General features: G+C 45.8%; 1 protein-coding gene across 1 annotated transcript in view; it reads left to right on the top strand.

The window, feature by feature from the left end:
- Positions 1-21,422, top strand: part of LOC145528629 (uncharacterized) — a 249,651-nt gene that overhangs the window by 119,771 nt on the left and 108,458 nt on the right. The window contains exon 4 of the mRNA XM_081547282.1: positions 14,586-14,662. Within this exon, the coding sequence (XP_081403408.1) occupies positions 14,586-14,662 (77 nt within the window). The remainder of the gene's footprint in view (positions 1-14,585; positions 14,663-21,422) is intronic.

Below are 21,422 nucleotides of genomic sequence, written 5' to 3'. Positions count from 1 at the left end.
CCCAACTGTTTGATTTTGCAGATGAGATAGTACAGCCTCAAACAAGTAAGGGGCCTAGTTGTGGATTAGAGTAAAGTTTTCAAATAGAAAATGGTGAGGACAAAGGCTGCATACTATTTGCTCTGTTAATTCACTTTATAGGTATTTGTTGAGTGCTTTCTATGTGGAAGGCATTAGGGATAGAGCAGTACTCCTTGGTCTAGGAAAGGTATGGGCCCTCCTTCAAGCCCTTAGCAAACATATGTGTCATGAAGCAGAAACAGGTGAGAAATCTCTGAGCATGAGGTCTGGTGAACTCTGTGAAGATGACAAGGACTGTTTCTTAATTCCCCAGTGTCTCATGCCTTCCAGGGCATGAAGCTCCTGACCACAGGAAGAAAAGAAAAGACATCACCCCATGGTCACGATGTCAAAATCTGGGAACATTTAGTGTGAGCAAGCTTCTCCGGTGGCTCAGATGGTAAAGAATCTGCCTGCAATGCGGGAGACCCGTGTTTGATCCCTGGGTTGGGAAGATCCCCTGGAGAAGGGAATGGCTACCCACGCCAGTACTCTTGCCCAGAGAATTGCATGGACAGTATCGTCCATGGGGTCACAAAGAGTTGGACACAACTAAGCAGCTAACACTTTCAGTTTCAATGTGAGCGAATCAACCAATGTAAAAAGACTACAAGGAATTAAAAATTCCCATTCCAGTGCTAAAACTTAAATTCATGTTGACAATCCAAAGTCAAGAAAAAGTTAAAGTTCCTTCAACCTGTTCTTTTAGCCAAGTGGTTAATTGTACGTTACATTTTAGAAAGCTTTCAAATATGAAGAGTATTGATGAGCTTCACTTCTCTGAGACATTTACTCATTTAGTCTGCAGAATATTTAGTCATCGAAATCTGTTGAACACCTGCTGTGCACAACAACTTGTCTCTAGACCATGAATAGATGAGTTTGATGTTAGTGGAGGGGAGATGGACCGTCACTGTAAATAAATTTGACGTTTAGCCATCAACTTTACTGCACGGTTTTGTGTACTGAAGCACCATAATAAAGGTTGGTATGAAAGGGGATTGGGCTTCCCAGATGGCGCTAGTGGTAAAGAATCTGCCTGCCAATGCTGGAGATAGGAGAGATGCTGGTTCGATCTCTGGGTCAGGACGATGAAAGAGTGACACACTAAATGTGGGAGACAGAGGGGGAAATAAATAAGCTACAGCAACTTCTGCAACCCAGGCAGTGTGTCAAGTCTATGACTTCATTTGATCCTCTGCCAGTTCTGTGTGATACTCAGTGATCTCCGTTTTGCTCATGAGGAAACTCAGAATCAAGGAGTGAATTAATTTGCCCACAATGACACAGTTGGCAAACAGAATTTGAATCTGTCTCTATATGACTTGGCCCTCTGTCCTTGAAGCAAGTAGCATTTCCCCCTTCAGTTAGCATGGAGAGTCGCCTGGCGGACACATGCATTCATTTGTTTATGTACCCATCCATCCATGCAACAAATATTTGGAGATCGGCTTTAAAATGCCAAACTCTTCAAGGTGATGCATAAATGAATTGATAGAAATTTGAACTACAAGGTAGTGTAATAAATACTAAAATTACTTGACAAAACCATATGACTGTGATGGTTTTGATTTTAGCCTATAGACTCAGTGGGGGCTTCCCAGGTGGTTCAGTGATAAAGAGTCCGTCTGCTAATGCAGGAGACTAGGGTTTGACCTCTGATTTGGGAAGATACCCTGGAGGTGGAAATGGCAACCCACTCCAGTATTCTTGCCTGGGAAATATCATGGACAGAGGAGCCTGATGGGCTACAATCCATGGGGTTTCAAAGCATCAAACACAGTTGAGCAACTGAGCATTCACACACCATCGTAGACCCAGTACTATTACTTTCAGATCACATCTCTTATATTTGGGGGAATTTTTTTTTTAATTAAAAATATTGCTTAGCCACAAAAACAGAATTAAATCATTTGTAGTTAGCAAATTAATTTTTTAATTGCATAGCGGTATGAAATTGGTGCTCTAAGGCCTCATGACTAAGCAACAGCCAGCTTTTTTTTTCTCCTCCTTTAGACTGGTAGCTTCCCCATTTGGCACCCTGTATGATATTGGGTGCATATTTGTCATAGCATCTCCTAGATTCCAAATAAGTGGGGTATCACTTGATGATGGTTATTGCCTCAGAAATTCTGAAGTAGCGAAGCCTGCGTTTAGTCCCTCAGTCATGTTTGACTCTTTGCGGCCCCATGGACTGTAGCCTGCCAGGCTCCTCTGTCCAAGGGGATTCTCCAGGCAAGAATACCGGAGTGGGTTGCCATTCTCTTCTCCAGAGATCTCCCTGACCCAGGGCTCGAACCTATATCTCCTGTGTCTCCTGTGGTGCAGGCACCTTCTTTACCCATGAGCCATCAGGAAAGCCCAGCAAAGCCTTGATGAGTAAAATTTACAGCACACAGATGTAAAGAACAAGAAATATACTAACAGCATCTTCTAGAAAGCATAGGATCTCAAGTCACAAGATCTGGGTTTGAGTGAAGGCTCTTTCACTTGGGGTGGAAATGGGCACAATTTTAAATCTCTTTGAACCTGGATTTATTGATTTAATAGTGCTCGTGTCACGCGGTGCTTCTCAGGCGGCTCAGTGGTAAAGAATCCACCTGTCAGTGCAACGGACACAGGAGACATGGGTTTGATCCCTGGGTAGGGACGATCCCTTGGGTAGGGAAGATCCCCTGGATTAGGGCATTGGCAACCCACCTCAGTATTCTTGCCTGGAAAATCCCGTGGACAGAGGAGCCTGGCTGGCTACAGTCCATGGAGTCGCAAAGAGTCGGACACGACTGAGCACGCAAACACACATGTCACATAATGCAGTGAGAATTAAATGACATAATAGATGTGAAAAGTGATTGGCAGAAAAGCTGTAATGTCTAATTGTGTAGAGATAGGCTCATCTGATAATTGGCAGGCTGGGTCTCAGGTGTCTTGTGAGGATAAAAGAGCATTTGACATCAGGCTCAAGCTGTGACGGAAAGACAAGAAATACAGCTGTAAAGAGAGGTTGTTTTGACTCTAAGGAAGAGTGTGAGCGTTTGCCTTATTACCTGCTGTGTTCCTCGCCATCTCCTGTGTCAGGGACGCCTGGCATCCCATAGCCTTCTGCTTCCAGCCTCCAAAGTTGCCTCTAAGGTGTCCCACAGTGGTGTCGAAAGCCCACTGCCTTGAACACCGCCCCTGGTATCTGACCCACTTGTTTTCAGTCATTCCTAATTGTGTCCCCGTCTGCTCCCCAGGCCTCCCCCCCATCAGCCCATGTTGATCACCAACATGGGCTTTTCCTGGGAGCAGACGCTCTGAGTTGAGTCCTCTATGAATTATCCCTGGTTTGCCTTCACTCTTGCCATCTGTCTTTTCTGAACTCTCTTTGCAAATCTCAATCACTACAGCATCAAAAAGAAAAAGCAAGAAAACTTCACTGATATGAAAAGATGGAGTTAACAAAATGATGTGTCCAGGCATTCCCTGGTGGATCAGATGGTAAAGAATCTGCCTGCGATGCAGGAGACTCGGGTTCAATCCCTGGTCAGGACAATCCTGGGGAGAAGGGAATGCCTACCCACTGCAGTATTCTGGCCTGGAGAATCCCATGGACAGAGGAGCCTGGCGGGCTCCAGTCGGACACGACTGAGTGACTAACACTTCCACTTTCGGGCAGGATGAAGGGCTCCACAGGGCAGAGAGGGGTTCACAGGGCGAGGGGCCCCGGTGGAGGAACTTGGTGGGAATGGAGCCGTGGTGGGAACCAGCAGAGAGTTTCAGACAGGAGCTGCCTGGGCATCTGTCTAACAATAGAGCAAGTGTCCACCCTCCCTTGGTGTGTGCAGAGAGCCTGTCGGTCCTGCGTGCCTTTGTGAAAGCTTTGGAAAGAAAACCGGTATTGAAGGGAGAGTGAGTCCGATCGTACCATGTGGTTTTTAACCCTGACAAATGGTTTTCTAAACCTCCAGCTTGGAGGACAGGATGCCGCTGACCAAGCATCTTGAACTGCTCTCTCCCAAATCTCCTTCTTGCGTGTTCTCAGTCTAGTTAGGGTGGGCCCATTTACAGGGGCCCTGTTGTCTGTTAGTGGGGCTCTGCCTACCATGCAGGGGTCCTTCGGAAACACATTATTAGACAGAAGCAGTGGAGAGGAAGTCTGCAAATCAACAAGACACAAACGAGCCCCATTCAGTAAGAGCAGGGAGTGTGTGACTCACAGCAGGAAACACAGAGGCAGACGCCCCCTCACTGGTTCCCTTTCAGGCTTCCAAACGGCGAGGTGGGAGACCTCAGAGCTTCAAGGGAGAGCCTGGTAGGTGACAAAGGAGAGACTTTTTTTTATTTTGGCTGCACCCTTTGTGGCATCTTAGTTCTCCAACCAAGGACTGGACCTGTACCCCCTGCAGTGGAAGCACAGTCTTTTTGTTGTTGTTGTTAATGTGAACCAATTTTAAAGTCTTTATTGAATATGTTGGGCTTTCCTGGTGGCTCAGCGGTAAAGAATCCACCTGCAATGCAGGAGATACAGGAGATGCGGGTTCGATCCCTGGGTCAGGATGATCCCCTGGAGGAGGGCATGGCAACCCACTCCAGTATTCTTGCCTGGGAATCCCATGGACAGAGGAGCCTAGCGGGCTATGGTCCATGGGGTCACAAAGAGTCAGACACGACTGAAGTGACTGAGCAAGCGTTGACTTTGCTACGGTATTGCTTCTGTCTTATATTTTAGTTTTCTGGCACCAGGCATGTGGGATATCAGCTCGCCAACCAGGGATCGAACTTTGACACTCTACATTGGAAGGCGAAGTCTTGTCTGCTGGACCACCAGGGAAGTGGCCAAGCAGAGACTGTTTTGAAGTCCTGTGAGGTGTATGCAGGCAGGAGAGCATGCCCAGCCCTCCCGGGCCTAACCCCCTGTCCTCTTCAGATATGATCAGAATGATTTTAGGGGTGATTCCATCTAGTTGAATTTTCCTCCTTTAAATGATATTGCAAAAAACCCGCCCTGCCAGCGCTGCGCTTTTCCCTCTTTCTCAGATGTGTTTGGTGCTCCTGATGTTCTCCGGGAAACCCGAGACACAGGAGGAAGTCCTGGAGCAGCGGTGTCAGGCCAGCTTCTTCCCTTTCTGAGGAAGCTCTGTGTGTGGCACCCCGAGGAGGTTTCTGCAGGGCTTGTTCGTAATTAAAATGTCTATTGAAAAATCGGTGTCACATTGCACTTGAATATTTGATTTGCTCTCTGTGAGGTTTGCTTGCACGGTATTGATTTTCTGTAGTTTGTCAGCCACGCTGTAGGGATGATTTCAATAGTGTCCAGACAGGATGAGCTAAAGGAAAGGAGACCTCGACACCCCCACTCTTCCTTCACCCCGGGCATGTGTTCCCGGGCGCCCTGCACATTCTGGATGATTTACAGAGAGTGTGACAGGTGGTGTGAATTCCTTCAAGGAGACCTGGTTCCCAGTGTCGTTTCTACTGATCCCTGGCTGTGTGACCACCACCAAGACACTTCACCTCATTTGTCCTCAGCTCCTTTGCACGCTAATGGAAAAAACAACAGTAACACAACTCCTACACTTTATCTCTTGATTGTTGAAATGATTTCAGATTTGCTTTGAATTGCAAAGCCCATCTCTTAAACACGATGCATCTTTGCATATACACATATCTGTGAGTGCAGGTATCACACGCACACGCACATCTGCTCTTCACATTAAGGCAGAGGTCGAGCAAGTTACCCTGAGTTCCCTCGGTGAACCTGAAGCCCCAGTACTTCCTCTGGGCTTCCCGTGTGCCTTGTGTGGCCTTCATAGGGGGTCCCCAGGGGTCTTCCCATCTCTGTGAATGGTCTCTCCTCCCACTCAGAAATCATGTTTGGTTTCTCTTTCTCCCTCACCTCCCGTCTCCAATCTGTCCATCACCGATCCCGTCAGCTCTTCTTTCACAGCGTATTTCAGATCCACCCCCTGCTACCACTGCTGCCCTCGACCACTCGCATCGGCCTCTGTTGATTCTTCGCTGTCACCCATCCATCTCCCACACAGGAGCCAGAGTGACTTCAGAAATGGAAAGCACGTGATGACAAGCCCGGCTTCAGACTAGCCAGTGGCTCCTGATGCTTCTAGAACGAAATTCACACTTGTAACCATGACCTCCCTGGCTTCCTTGAGGGCCTTCTCCTTCCTGCCTGGTTTACAGTGCTCTAGTGAAGCATTGCCCCTTTTCATTCTGCAACACCCCACACTTTCTTATTGTAACGACTTTAAAATTTGTATTTTATTTTTAAATTTTTATTTATTTATTTGTCTACTGCTGGTCTTAGTTGTGGCACCCGGAATCTAGTTCCCTGACTAGGGATCAAACCTGGGCCCCCAGCATTGGGAGCAACAGAGTCTTAGCCACTGGACCACCAGGAAAATCCCAAAGGATTTTTTAAAACATAGGTTTTTATGTTTTTAGAGAAATCTTAGGTTTACAGCAGAACTGAGGAGAAAGTACAGATTGTTCTCATATATCTCCTGCCCACATCTATGGTCTTTCCACCATGGACACCCCCTACCAGAGCAATACATTTATTACAACTGATGAACCTAAACTGACATGTCACCATCACCCAAGGTCCATAGTTAACCTTCAGGTTCACTCTTGGTGTCGCACATTCTATGGATTTTGAAAAATGGGTGATGACATGTGTCTACCATTATATACTTGGTTGGCCAATAACTTCATTAGGGTTTTTCCATTACATCTTACGGGAAAACCCAAGTGAACTTAATTGGCCAACGCAGTAGTATCATACAGAAGTTTCACTGCCCTAATAATCCTGTGTGCCTCCTGTTTATCTCACCTTCTTCGCATCCCCAGCAACCACTGATCTTTTTATTGTCTCCATTCTAGTTTTGCCTTTTCTAGAATGCTATGTAGTTGGAATCATACAGTGGCTAGCCTTTTCAGATTAGCCTCTTTCATTTAGTGACGTGCCTTTACGATTCCTGCCTGTCATTCTATGACCTTACGTTTCTTGCTATAGCTTTTCACTCTGCTTGCCTTTTCCTGTCCACCCTACTTAACTAGCCTCTTGTGTCACATCACCCTCTGTATGTTCTTCCTAGCACTTGCTACCCTGTGACATTTTCTTTTATTGTTTACTGCCTGTCTCTCCCACAGGATCTCAAGCTTTGTGGGAGTGGAGGTCTTGTCTGCTTTACTTCTGGCTGCAGCTGAGTATCTAGAACAGTTGCCAGTGCATAGAAGATGCTCAGTAAATGTTGGAAGAATTGAACGCATCAGTGACCCGAATATATGAACCCCCATTAGCTTCACTCTTCTCCCACAGTTGGTCTTTGAGGTGACAAACTCTTTCATTCACACGGCTCCAGGTTTTGTTTGGAGGAAGAGGCAGACATTCGTGTTAAGTCGCTGAGTCTGAGAGTTATTTCTCGTTCACCTTTTGCACCTGAAGCTCTCTTGGTTGTCTGCCGAATTTAATGGGCCTCCAGGCAGGCAGCAGTTGGGAGCCTTAGTGGGAATCAGTCACATCACAAAGGAGCACGGAGGCAGCAGAAAAATGATTAAGGGAAAGGAGCAGAAAAGTATGATTGAACATTTATTGAGTCGCACATTGTACTCCAAGCTAGTGTATAACATAAATAGCGAATTAGGGGACAAGTCAGATATAAAATGAGTGAGCACACACAAGCACACAAATACTGCAGAGGAGAAGGTATTTCTCCAGATGCCTTCTCTCATTTGCCAAACTGTAGCCTTATCAAAATGTATGGGCTCTTTCAGGAGAGTCATTGTGCAGCCAGTGTTTGTGGCCCAGGCATGCCTCGGGGTGAGGAGAGGTGGAACAGAGAACCTGCAATTTCATTACCGCTTCTTAAAGCAACTTTCTCCAAGGCTAAACGACTTTGTAGGGAGGCCAAACCAAGTGCAGCCGAGTTTAATGTTCTCATTAAAATGTTAAAGAGGCTTTATTCATGAATGACTGAAGCTGTAATTGCTTTATCCTCATAAACTATGGAAATGTGTGGTCATCTCTTACAGTGGTGTTCACCCAGACCCCTCCCTCAGGAAGGTCTGTTTAATGGAGGGCTTGGCAGGATCTAGGGACTCAGTTCAGTTCAGTCACTCAGTCCTGTCTGACTCTTTGCGACCCCATGGACTGCAGAGCACGCCAGGTTTCCCTGTCCTTCACTATCTCCTGGAGCTTGCTCAAACTCATGTCCATAGAGTCGGTGATGCCATCCAACCATCTCATCCTCTGTTGTCCCCTTCTCCCACTTCAATCTTTCCCAGAATCAGGGTCTTTTCTAGTGAGTCAGTTCTTTGCATCAGGTGGCCAAAGTATTGGAGTTTCAGCTTTGGCATCAATCCTTCCAGTGAATATTCAGGACTGATTTCCTTTAGGATGGACTGGTTGGATCTCCTTGCTGTTCAGGGGATCTCGGGACTGGGAGGGGGTTATCTGAATTATATCTTTCAGGGATGTAGTAGAAGTGATGGGAAGGGTCCCTCCTTCCTTGTTCCGTCTTCATGCTGTAGTTCTTGTTGCATATGCACTATTTTGTCAACTTGATCTAGAGTTCTAACTTGGAAATCTTATGAGAAATGAACACTCAAATACACACAGGCCCACACATATGGAAGAAAGTGGATTTTTATTCTCCCACAGGCAGTAGCTTATTGAGGTGAGATTAGAAGAAATCCACACATGTTGAGATGCTGGTCCACTGAACAGGGAGTTGATCTGGAAAAGAAATCCTGTGAATCAAAGGGGAAGACTGCACTGAGAACTGGCTGTGGGCGATCACAGGTTCATACCCCCTCCCTTTGCCATCCTTAAGGGCCCAGTGCAAAAAGCATAGCGGTAAACCTTGGGGAAGCTTCCCCAAGTGGCACTAGTGGTAAAGAACCCGCCTGCCAATGCAGAAGACATAAAAGACCTGGGTTTGATCCCTGAGTCGGGAAGATCCCCTGGAGGAAGGCATGGCAATCCACTCCAGTATTCTTGCCTGGAGAATCCCATGGACAGAGGAGCCTAGTAGGCTACAGTCCATGAGATCACAAAGAGCTGGACATGACTGAAGCGACTTAGGCTACACGCGCTTGCAGACCTTTAGGGAGTGGATGCAGATGGCAAATACAACTATTATTTTATAATAATGTATAGTTAACACTGAAATTGTAGAGCTGTGGGCTTTATATAGTTAGGAAGCTATATTGCCTGAAACCGCAAAATGAAATTTATGGGGAGAAAGGGTTAAATCATGCTATCTTTTCCTGAATTCTTTACTATTAGAAAGAGCTCTTTGTTGAATGGTAACAAATCTAGGTCTCATGATATGCAGATATAGTGATATATGCCATATCTATGGATTATTTTAAGATATTTTCTTCTTTTTCCATTGGCGGGTCATTGAGGTACTTTACTCTGGATCAGATGTAAATGAAAATACATTCATTTTAGCTAGAGTTGTCAAAATTTCTTCCTTATGAGGTCAAATCCTTCTTTTCAGAAAGCAGGGAATTTGTTAAAACTGTTTCAGGTTGGAGGGGCAATGGAGTTGAAAGTTAACACAGGAGGCTCTTTCTACAGGATAATTGAATGGGTTTCTGGAGGGGTAACCATCTCAGCTCAATCACTTTAATGGTGCTAATGCTGCTAATGGTTGCTATGACCAACCTAGACAGCATATTAAAAAGAAGAGACATTACTTTGCTGGCAAAGGTCCACCTAGTCAAAGCTATGGTTTTTCCAATAGTCATGTATGAATGTGGGAGTTGGACTATAAAGAAAGCTGAGTGCTGAAGAATTGATGCTTTTGAACTGTGGTGTTGGAGAGGACTCTTGTGAGTCCCTTGGACTGTAAGGAGATTCAACCAGTCAATCCTAAAGGAGATTAGTCCTGAATATTCATTGGAAGGACTGATGCTGAAGCTGAAAGTCCAATACTTTGGCCACTTGATGTGAAGAACTGACTCCTTGGAAAAGACCTGATGCTGGGAAAGATTGAAGGCAGGAGGAGAAGGAGACGACAGAGGATGAGATGGTTGGATGACATCACCAACTCGATAGACATGAGTTTGAGCATGCTCCAGGAGTGGTGATGGACAGGGAAGCCTGGTGTGCTGCAGTCTATGGGGTTGCAGAGTCAGACATGACTGAGCAACTGAACTGAATTGAATGCTGTTGCTGCTAAGTCGCTGCTAATGTTCAAAAGAACCACTTGTGATTTTTGAACATGAAGAAAGTGCGTGCTGACTTTGGGAAGAGTGTTGATTATTTGTAATGAAATACATTAAGAGAGTCAGAGCCAGATATAATAATGACACTGCCGATGAGGCTGGCTCTTCTCTAACTCTTGTTGGTTGATATGGAGTGCCTTCCTATTTGGGGGACCTGCTGACCTGGCCCCTCAATTCTCATGTGAATCCAGAGAGGTGGGATGTTTTGGACTAGTTTAGACCTAGTTCAATCTGTCATGTCTCTCTTCCCCTTTTCTAAGATAGGATTGTAATCCCTTTCCTAGTCTACAGAGCGAATCCATCCTGGAACCTTCTTGGCTTGCCTAGGAAATCTTGGTGAGCAATGATCAGGTCCTCACTTCTAGTCTGACTCAGACACTATTGAAGAAGTGTAAAAGTGTGATGACAGCATCACTAATGATGGGGTATGGACACAGTATCATGCAGTGATAAATGGAGGGCTTGACTGATTTATCCTGGGCTACTTTTTTTTTTTTTTTGGAGAACTTTTGTCAGTTCTGTAGAGTTTTTCTATTTGCTCATTTGCTATTAGAATGGCAGTTGTCACATCTGACCACTCAGTATCCCTCCGCAGTCAGTCCCTCTGCCCCTTTGACTTCTTGGAGGTGAGTTACATCCACTATGCTACGCTGACTTTATGATTAGGGCCAATGGAAAAAGCCTAGGGTAAATTTTCAAAGTGCATCCGTGTGCCATAATGTTTCCCTCTGGCTGCTTAATTCTCTCATGTCTTAGGCTGATATTGACTGATCAGTTGATTCTTCAGTTAATTAACTCATTCCTCAGACATTTGGGAAGTATAAACCCTGTGCCAGGGGCACATAGTATATCTACTCACTGAAATAAAAGGGTGAGCCAAGCAGAGTTGTCTGGAGCTTTGCTGAGGGTTCACAGGGGTGAAAACAAGAGTGAAACACATAAAGGAAACCAAATGGCTTTTCTGTAATTCAGAGAGTATGTGTGAGATTGCCATATCACAGTCCTCTGTGGAGTACTCCCGAGGTGCATTTCATGTAGGAAGTGGTGGTACCAGACATTTTCTGTATTACAGTAATCTTCATATATTTATTAAGCTGTAACTGGTAAGCCTTCCTGATGGGGTGTGCCCTGAGCCTTTGTGGGCTGCACCGTCTTTGTCAGGAAGCACTCTGGGAACTCCGGCCTGTGACAAGGCAGGTTTCAGTCATTCCTGGAGGGTTTGGGGGATTGGCACAGAGAGGGGTAAGATGACACTAAGGAAACAGTTGGAGTCATGGTGGGTTGAAGGGAGTGTCCTTAGGAAAAACCAGTGGTAGAATGAAACCCTTTTACCGGGTATATTTTACGTCTAACCCTTTGAGCACAGCAGCTGAATTGTTCAGCATTGTTCGACATTTTAAAGACTGCTAAGAAAATGCTAGCTTACTGCATTTTAAAGTGTGGGGTTTTTTTCCTTTCTCAACTGTTGACCTGGCAGCAGGTTGGGAGAGTCTGCGAACTTCAAGTGTGATGACGTGACAGCAGAGGAGCCCAGCCATTGTGCTGTCACTTGCAAGCTCTGTGCCTGGGAGGCCCGGGCACACACTCATGACAGGTTCAGCGCTAGGAAAGGAGAGAACACAGCAGAGGGGAAAGACAAAAAAATCTGTAGAGACGTGGATGAACCTAGAGCCTGTCATACCGAGTGAAACAAGTCAGAAAGAGAAAGGCAGATATCATATATGAACGCATGTATATGGGACCTAGAAAGACGGTACTGATGGACCTGTTTGCAGGGCAGCAATGGAGATGCAGACATAGCGGATGGACGTGTGGACACAGGTGGCAGGGGGAGGGTGGGACAAACTGGGAGAGGTACATTGACGTGTGTACACGACCACGTGTACAATAGCTGTCTAAAAGAGATATCCAGCTATAGCTGCTCTATGGTACAGGGAGCTCAGCTTGAAGCTCTGTGATGACCGAGATGGGGAAGATGGGGGGAGTGTGGAAGTGAGGTCTCAGAGTGGGGAGATACACGCATACGTATAGCAGATCCACATTGTTGTACAGCAGAAACTAATGCAATATCGTAAAGCAATTAGACTCCAATTAAAACAAATGAAGAAAGAAGAGGGAAAAGAGGTGTGGGAATGTTAGCGGAGAAAAGGGAAGCGAGGTCAAGGAGGGCAGGGGAGAAAGATGCTCCATTATCCTCACTTCTCTTCGTCTCATAGCAGGAGCCGGTGAGAAAGCAAGCAGATTGGAAAGGGGAGAAAGAGTGAGAGGAGGGGGGGAGGGCACTTGGAGGTGGTAAGGGAGAAGGAGAATGAGTCAGAGGAAGCGAGGCGGAAGGAGGCAGGATGAGAACTATTTACACGCGGGGAGAGGAGCCAGGCACCGAGACAGGCCTGTACATGGTGGTCTCCCCGAGAGCCTTCAGCTGCTCCCAGCGGTGCACCCAGCAGATAGCCAGGGTCCCTCCCGACAGACAGTCCCCTGACCTCTGTGTTACCTTCAGTGCCATTCTGTGTACGGCCTCCGTGTCACTGGTTGCGGCTGCATTGACACCGTGTGATCAGAGAGCCGACGGAGACCCGGTTCTGCCTTCCCTGCCGCCTCGCGGCGTTGGGCGGACTTCTGAGTCAGGGCTGCTTGCCTTTGATGTCAGCCATCCTTCCTTGTGTACAGGTAGGAGAGGTGAAAGGGAAAAACTCTTCCTGAAGGTTGCTGAATTTAGCGCTCATGCATACAAATATTCAAAGCGGTTGGGGAAAACTCTATACAGTCCCAAACCAGTATTTTTTTCTAAGTAAGGTAGTTGACGCGTTCATTGCTGGGCTGGGGACTTGCCCTAATCCAGCGCCACACTCACTGTGCCTGAAGGTGGGCAGGAAGCCTGCACGACATTCCAGGTCTGGTCAGGTGCTTTGTAAAGTGAGCACCCATGTCCTCCTCTGCACCCTGGCTTCGGGTGCTGACCTTTCCTGATGAGAGCTCCCATTCCTATTGTAATTCCTATCCTTCTGCACATTCTGGACTCCTTGCCCATGTTGGTTATTGTTGTTGTTGTTGTTTAGTCACGAAGTCATGTTCGACTCTTTGCGACCCCATGGACTGTAGTCCACCAGGCTCCCCTGTCCATGGAATTCTCCAGACAAGAATACTGGAGTGGGTTGCCACTTCCTTCTCCAGGGGATCTTCCCAACTCAGGGGCGGAACCCGCATCTCCTGCATTGGCAGGCAGATTCTTTACCACTGAGCCACCAGGGAAGCCCATGTTAGTTATTATGGAGCATCTGAATAGCTGTTCACTAACTGCTCATGAAATAAATGAATGGCTATGGTGGTCATCTTGAGTATAAAACCAAATTTTTCTAGAAAGAGCTATGCTTTTATGTGTCTGTACCATTAGCCTATCTGTTCTGGAAAGGAAAAGTTGATTTAGCCAGCAGTAAGGGGCTTCTGGGGAGTTGATTCAACTGTAATTAATGGATTATGATTCCATTCACTCCTGGACACCAGAGGATGGTCTTGAAGTTTCAGGCAGCCTGTTTCTTGTGAGTCTCGTAATTGCAGGCCATATGCATGAGGCACTTCAGAGCCATGCTTCTCAGACATGAGTATACATAGGACTTAACACGAGTATCCTGTGAAAATGCCGATTCTGTTTCAGGAGTTTTGAGCATTTCACATTCCCTGGGGTTGCTGAGGTTGCTGGTCGGTAGACCCGACTTGAGTAACAGGATTTTAAAAATGGTTCTAGTAAATAAAGTTGGGATTTATTCTATGAAAATACCTAGATGCATTTTTATAGTTTGCAGAACAGCAGACTTCCTAGGGGGAAAACTTATAAGTATCTAACTCTTATTCCAGCTTGCACATTTGTGAGAAATCTTTCCCACACTTAAACAGAGAAATCCTATACTAATCAGCCCCCAAATCTGCTTTCAAGTGATGCTCTAGGTTGTACTCCCCTTAATCTACAGCTTTATTTATTTAGGCTTTTCCAGATTTGGGAGGCCCTGGCCCTGGTGTAGCTACTTTAGCAACAGGGATGACTTCTAAAGCAGAAATATTCTTTGGAAGATCAGCAGTTCAAGGGCTGTGTTTATGAGACCTTCATATTTATTGATTCTGACCAAGCAGAGAAGTTCTCCAAGGACAGTCAATTAGAATGGCAGCAAGTAGGAAAGGGCAATGTTCAGCTTGAATTTTGCAAGCGAATCCTCGCCTCTGCTTACATATGTTCCAACAGGTCTCTGAGTTCGAAGTTGGAAGTCTTCTCTAACAAGGCGGTCTTTATTTTCCAGGTCGTCCGCAGCCAGCATAATGCCATCCTTATAATCCCTGGAGGAGAATGTGCTCACCGTGTTCAGATAAAGGAGTGGTGAGTACCACAAGCCACGGGCAGGACCAACGGCAGGTTGCCTGTCACTGTTGGAGACAGCATTCAGTTTCATTATACACTTGACATCATTCTCTTGTGTGTGTTCTACTCACTGATAACCAGCCTGCAGAGGGCCAGCCATGGGTGGTCTCAGTGAATTAATGTGCATTTTGGAAGCATGTCAGAGTCCCTACAACAGAGTACCTTTGTAGACAACCAGGGAAAAAACAGGACTGGCCACCAGAAATCGCTCTCCACCTTCTGCAGAGTTAACATAGACTTCTTATGATTGTTCATCTTTATTACCTTATCAGAAGGCTTTTATCTTTTCAACATTGATGTAAATGGGTGAACACCAAAGACTCTTCTAATTAAAGTTTTATCTCTGTTCCCTTATCTGAAGTTGCCCTTCTAGAGAGTCTTTGTGTTTTCCTTTCAAACAAATGTATGTCCCGCAACTTTGATTTGCCCAAATAGGTCACCAGGATTAATTTTCCATTAACCTTTATTGCTTCTTTCTTTCTAATCATCTTTTTAGACGATTAAACAGTTCCCATTGGGTCGATCTCTGTGTAGGATATAGACCATCTTTATCCTTTGGTGGCCTTTATGGAACTGATGTCGACGGTGGTAATCTCTGGTCCAGTACTGAACTTGACCCCATTAACTAGCTGTGGATAAATCCCCACAGGAGTTCTGCTGACCGTGGCAGTTTTGTCATTGGCATCACTCTTTCATAACTCAGTCTGTATTCATTTTCTCTGGCAGCTGTAACAAAGTAACAAGGGCTGGGTAGCTCAAACAACAGACACTTGTCATCTGGAAGCCAGAAGTCTGAAATCAAGGGGTCAGCAGGCTTTGCTCCTTCTGAAAGTTGTAAGGGAGAATGTGGTCCTTGCCTTTCCTAGATTCTGGTATCCTCAGGTGTTCCCTGGCCTATGAATGGCCGTCTTCTTCCTGTGCCTTTCAATTGTCTATCTCCATGTTCAAATTTCCCCCCTTCTAAAGACACCTATCATATTGAATTAGAGACACCTTTAATGACTTTTCTCATAATTTAACCATGTGCATAGATTCTATGTCTCAATGAGGCCACATGTAATTAAGACTTCCACATCTTTTGGGGGTACATAAATTCAACCCATAACACTATCTAAGGAAAGGCAAATTCATTCTTTTTGGTTTGCCCTGAAGAAACTAGAACCAAGCTTGTTCTTAATATTGGTTGAATGAGCGAATGGCAGAGACCGTAATGACCACGGTCAAATTCAGTTGGCAAAACTAAAGCGCAGTGACAGGGAGCAGACAGGCCTTCTACTCCGTTGTCCTCAGCAAGCTCTTACTTTCAGGAGAGTCCAAGTTCAACAACATCCTAAATGGGATAAGAGTTGCCCCTTTAAAAGTAAGAGCAAGTAGTCAGCTTCTAAAAGGTAGCGCTCTGCGTGAGCCCGGCCTGCTTTCTCTATCGCATCTCAGGCTGAGCTGCCAATTTACACACTACCTCTATCAGAACATCAAGATATCTTTCCAGCTAATTCAATACCATTTAAATCATACTTAGCCAGGCTGTTCTTTCCTTCCAACTGTATCACTTTGCACTTATTAAATTTACCATTCTGTTCCAGAGCTCTCATCTCTAAATGCGCTCCTGAAACAGACCTGCCCCCGCTGTCTCTTCTCTCTTCTCTGTGCTTCCTCAGCTCGAGACTATTAGCTGCGGTCTTTTGTGTGTTTAGATTTGATAACATTATGAGGATGCTGGTCTCCAGATAGCAGTTAAAGGATCCATTTCTCAGAGATGTTTATTTAGAGAACCCTTATTTCCTGCAAGGGTGGAGCTTTCTGGACGTGTCTACTGTGACTTCCAGGAAAGGAAGTCTTACAGAAAGGCTTACCTTTCTGTCCCCAAAGGAAGCCTCTTGCTGAGCGAAGTCCAAGGCCATGGGAACCTGGTGGGAGGAATGAAGCAGGCATCTTTAGGGACCCTAATGTCAGCCTCTGGGCTAGTGCTGCGGACCATGGGGTTCCAGCTTGACTTTCCCAAGACTGCACAGCAGGCAGGCTGGGGTCACTGACCTATAGGCTTCTCATCCCTGCAGAAGCTTTCTTGTCCCTGGGGATGCGGCCATCCTATGGCCAAATCATAGTGTTGGCCCAGACAGCGCTGGATTTATAAGACGATGACAGGCAGGAGAAAGTGAAAGTGAAAATAAGAAGTCATGTTAGCATTTTCATGTTGACACTAGTCCTAAGGAAATTGGTAAATTACATAACATATTTACAGGGTGTGTGATGCTTGCAGGCAGAGTTCCACCAAACACCATCATATATGGTTGTATAACTTCATCTTCATGCCTCCACTGTTTACTTATCTTCTCCATTTTATCAAAGTGCATACTACCCTCTATTGCAAGCTTTCTATAACTTACTATGTGAGTTTCCTCATTTGGTATGTGAGAATGTCAACAGGCATAAATTGAAACAATTGATTTTGGTCATACAGTGATCATATCAGAGTAATGGTGGAAGAGCTCTTTGATAGTGATGTGTCAAGTTCAATGAGCAATTGTATCTTGGTCATTAAACTGTCCTTAAACAGCTTTCGTTGTTTAGTCGCTAAGTCGTGTCCAACTCTATTGTGACCCCATGGACTGTAGCCCACCAGGCTCCTCTGTCCATGGGATTTCCCAAGCAAGAGTACTGGAGTGAGTTGCCATTTCCTTCTCCAGGGGATGTTCTGGACCCAAGGATCAATCCTGTGTCTCCTGCATTGAAGGCAGATTCTTTATCACTAAGCAAACAACTTGCTTAGTACCTAAAGTATGCATTGTTATAATTTTTGTGTTACAATAAATCTTATTTTAATAACTAGGTTATTTTGTGTGTACCTAACACTTCTCTACCATTAAAGAGAAATAAACCAGAAATAAAACCTTAAGTGCCTTGAAAACTAGAAACTAATTTACTATTGCTAAGTATTTTCCTCTATTACCATTTTACACTCTAATTTCAGTAATCTGAGATTTCTGAAAATTCAGATATATGCGTTTCGTGGAACTGATAATAATACACATTCATTATGAAACTCTGATCTTTAAACAAAGGGGAAATTGTTTTGTTTTTTTAGTTAGTAATTAACAGTAGTTTTTTCAAAGACCTCTGAAATTTTAGAGTGTATTTATGATACATGCAAAGTATTTTAATTAAAGAACTTGTGCTTTGAATCAAGATTCTATCAGACTTTCTCAGAAGATGTTTGCACATGGGTAAGTTAAGATACAAATCATAGTGTTTGTTCTCCTTGGGTTCTTTCTCTGCCTCTGTCTCCTGACGGTTCCAGTTTTGTTTCTTCTAAATCCGTGAGTTAAACTCAGTGCTTTTAAGCTGATAATAGAGAAGTCATGAAGAGGAGTGGAGGGCTTCTAGCAGAGAGCTCAGAAGCTTGGCATGCCCCTCCCTCACTTGCTCCCCCGACATTTAGCTCTCAGGAAGCTTTGTCAGATTTTCTATAATTCTTTCATATTTTTGCTTTCCTTTTCCCTTTGCGTCCATGAGCACCTTTTCCCAGGCTTTTGGTTCCCTCTTCTATTGTGTGTTCATAGGACCCTTCCGGTTCTTCATTTGTTCATTCATTCAAATATGGTCCTTCTCACGTGTGCCAGAAGTGTCCCTGGGGATCACAGGAGGAGGGTTACAGTCTAGGTGGGAGACGATCAGCCGAGATGGTTGCTCTGCTGGCGCTCTGGCTGTGGGCTCCTCACACACAGGAAAAAGCAGTGGAGCTGGCTCTAGGGGCCTCGGGAAATGCTTTACAGAGGAGGTCTTATCTGAGTGGAGGTTGGAAGGGACAGAACAGTGCTAGAGGAACCAGTGTGGTGGCGAGAACGTTCGAAAGAAGGCAGGGTGGGCGGCTCAGCAGGGCGGCGTGGGGGAGCAGGGTGCGGCGTGCGGTCCTTGCTGTGCAGCTGATGCTGCTGGAGCACGAGCTGGGAGGGAAGGCTGGCTGAGGCTCCGCGGGAAGGCGGGAGCAGCCCCGTCTCGCCAGGCTGCTGTGAGTAGGAAAGGAGATGATGGTTTCAAGATGACTAGCACGGGGCCTGGTATATTATTAAATAAGCGTGAAGTCGTCATTGCTATCAGTGTTTAATAAACACAGAGCAAAGAGGACCTCGGCCCCCTGGAGCTGTGTCACACACCGGGAGCCCTCCTCTCATCTCAGGCCTGCAGCCTGTACTTGCCTCTGGTCCACCCTGCCCACGGCAGCGCTGCGTTAGTGGGCTCATCCCCAGCCAAACTCTTCCCCGCCTCGAATCAGGCCTTCCTAACCTGGTGCTTGATGGGCTCAGCGCCCCCTCTGACAAGGTTGGCCAAAACATCCATTTGCGCATTTTGTCCCATCTCATGAAATACTCAGACGAGCCTTTTGGCCACCCCAGTGCTCACTCTGTAAGTCGTCAGTCCTGGCTACATCCGCCTACTTTGATTCTCACCCGCAGTTGGTTCTTTCCCATTCAAGCTCCATCTTCAGAACGTCCCCCCCTCCACCATCCTTCAGGACCTCACTGAAATTCATCCCCTTTATGAAAACTTTTCTCCATTCATAATTTACCCCTTCTTCACTCCAGGGAAACTTTCAACAAACTCTTCACATCACACAGGTTGACACCTGCCTCTCTGATATCACGACTCTGTTCATTAACACCCTCGGAAGGGCTGGCAGGTGCTCAGGGAAGGGCCACGTACTTACTACATGTCCTGTTTGTGCTCAAAGCACAGCTTCTTGCAAATAGCGGATGCTGCATTGATGTGTGTTAAGAGTGGAGGGGAGACAGAGTTCCCGTAATTTGTAAGGCTGCTACGGAGGTGGAACCGAGGGATTGATTACTTGCCATCTGGGAGAAGCAGTGGTTAACGTCTGATCTGGATGACCTCTCTCAGGGCAGGATGACTGTCAGCAAAGGGAGGAGGGTTACATCAAACAAAAATCTGGACCGTGGACAGAAGAGACGTCCACTCTGAAAGCTGGTTTAACTGCCCTAAGGCTGGGACACGGGAAGGAGAGACTTAGAAAGCCATGAAGCCTTTTGGGCCCCGTCTTGACAGTGAATGACAAATGACATAACAGGTAAGAGCACCTCTATTGCATTAGGAAGCTCTGCATCTCTCCAGGAGATGGCCGTGGAAGACTTGATTCAATTTAAGACTTCTCCGCAGCAGATCTGGAGATAATCACAAATGCAGAAATATATTTATGAAAGTCTGTTGCCACTGAGCTGAAAAGACCATAATCCTATTACTTGTGAGTTTGAAAAGGGTAAACATGAATAACCGAAAGGGAATATCGATTACAGGAGTAATATGAACAGGAATAATGGAATTAAAGTAATTGAGGCAATATTGGACCTAATGGACCTTGTTTCTCTTAATGCCTCTCTTCTGCTCTTCACATTGACTTGGCCCTAAAGTCGATTGGACTCTGTGCACCAAGAGAGAAGAACATAATGGAAGAATTAGTATTGCTGTCTATAAAAAAAATCAATCTGTTGTTCTTACAGAAGAACATCAATCAGTCTGTGAAATCAATTAGCTGGAATTTTTTACATTCAGCTTATAAGGTTACAAGACAAAGTGATGAGCAAAGCCGGTCTGCCTCACACATAGTAGATACTCAGAAAAGGTTTCTTGAGTTAAAAGCCAGAGGAGACCACGGATTTTGTTGAAACACAACTTCAGTGTAAGTCCTTCCGTCCCTTCTCCTTGCTGGACTGTGTCCATCATGTTGTAAGTGCAGTCGACTCCATTTCACTGACCTATGCAATGACTTCTCTTGAACGTCGCTGCCTGGCCGCGCAGGCTAGTCTTGCGTGACCTTGGGTGCCTGCCTTATTTGAGGTCTGACCTGTTTGCTGTGACTAGGTTTTCTGCCCTGTAGAGCACTAGCAAATCACATTTCGGGGGAAATATCCCTTTGATGACACTACTGCCTCTTCAGAAAGCTTGTGTCGCCCCTTTCAGGCTCGCTGTACTTTATAGCCCCTTCCCCACCCCGTGGCTCCGAAGAGCTTCTGTGTTTGGACTTCTCCCACAGCCCGTCCACACTTTGCTCCCACCCGCCCTACTTGGGCTCGACGGGGAAGGCCGATGGGCCTCTGCAGGACATCCTCCCGTTTTCAAACAGGCAGGATGCTCTCCTTGGAAGTCTTCTCATATCTCTATCACTCCAGTTAGAGTCCGCCTGCCCAAGGCAAACGTGATCTTCCTTAAAACTGTGTGTTATCAAGAACTGTGTGGTGAAGACGTTTATTTCAGTGAGATAAACAGTATGAGGAACTAAAGAGTTGCAGGCACACAGTAACAAAATTGTTTTACCAGAAATTGGGCTTTCCCGGCGGCTCAGTGGTAAAGAATCCGTCTGCCAAGGCAGGAGACACAGGAGACGTGGTTTCAGTCCCTGGGTTGGGAAGATCCCTTGGAGGAGGAAATGGCAACCCACTCCAGTATTCTTGCCTGGGAAATCCCATGAGCAGAGGGGCCTGGTGGGCTACAGTCCATGGGGTCACCAAGAGTCAGGCAGGACTTAGTGACTGAGGATATTTCAATGATAATGGGGTTCTCAATCTCTGCAGGAGTGTGACTTTAAAATCTGAATATCCCTGAAAAGTCCAACATTGCACTGTATCTCTTTTCACAAGTTTGTCATGAACTAACCTGGAATTTTAAAAAACAATTTCAACATCTTAAGGAGCCACTATGGTGAAAA

The sequence above is a fragment of the Giraffa tippelskirchi genome, chromosome 12 (genome assembly GCF_054371585.1).
Source record: "Giraffa tippelskirchi isolate mGirTip1 chromosome 12, T2T-mGirTip1v1.2.pri, whole genome shotgun sequence".
Lineage (NCBI taxonomy): Eukaryota > Metazoa > Chordata > Mammalia > Artiodactyla > Giraffidae > Giraffa > Giraffa tippelskirchi.
Note: the sequence above shows the minus strand (reverse complement) of the source record. Positions and strands in the feature narration are given on the sequence as shown.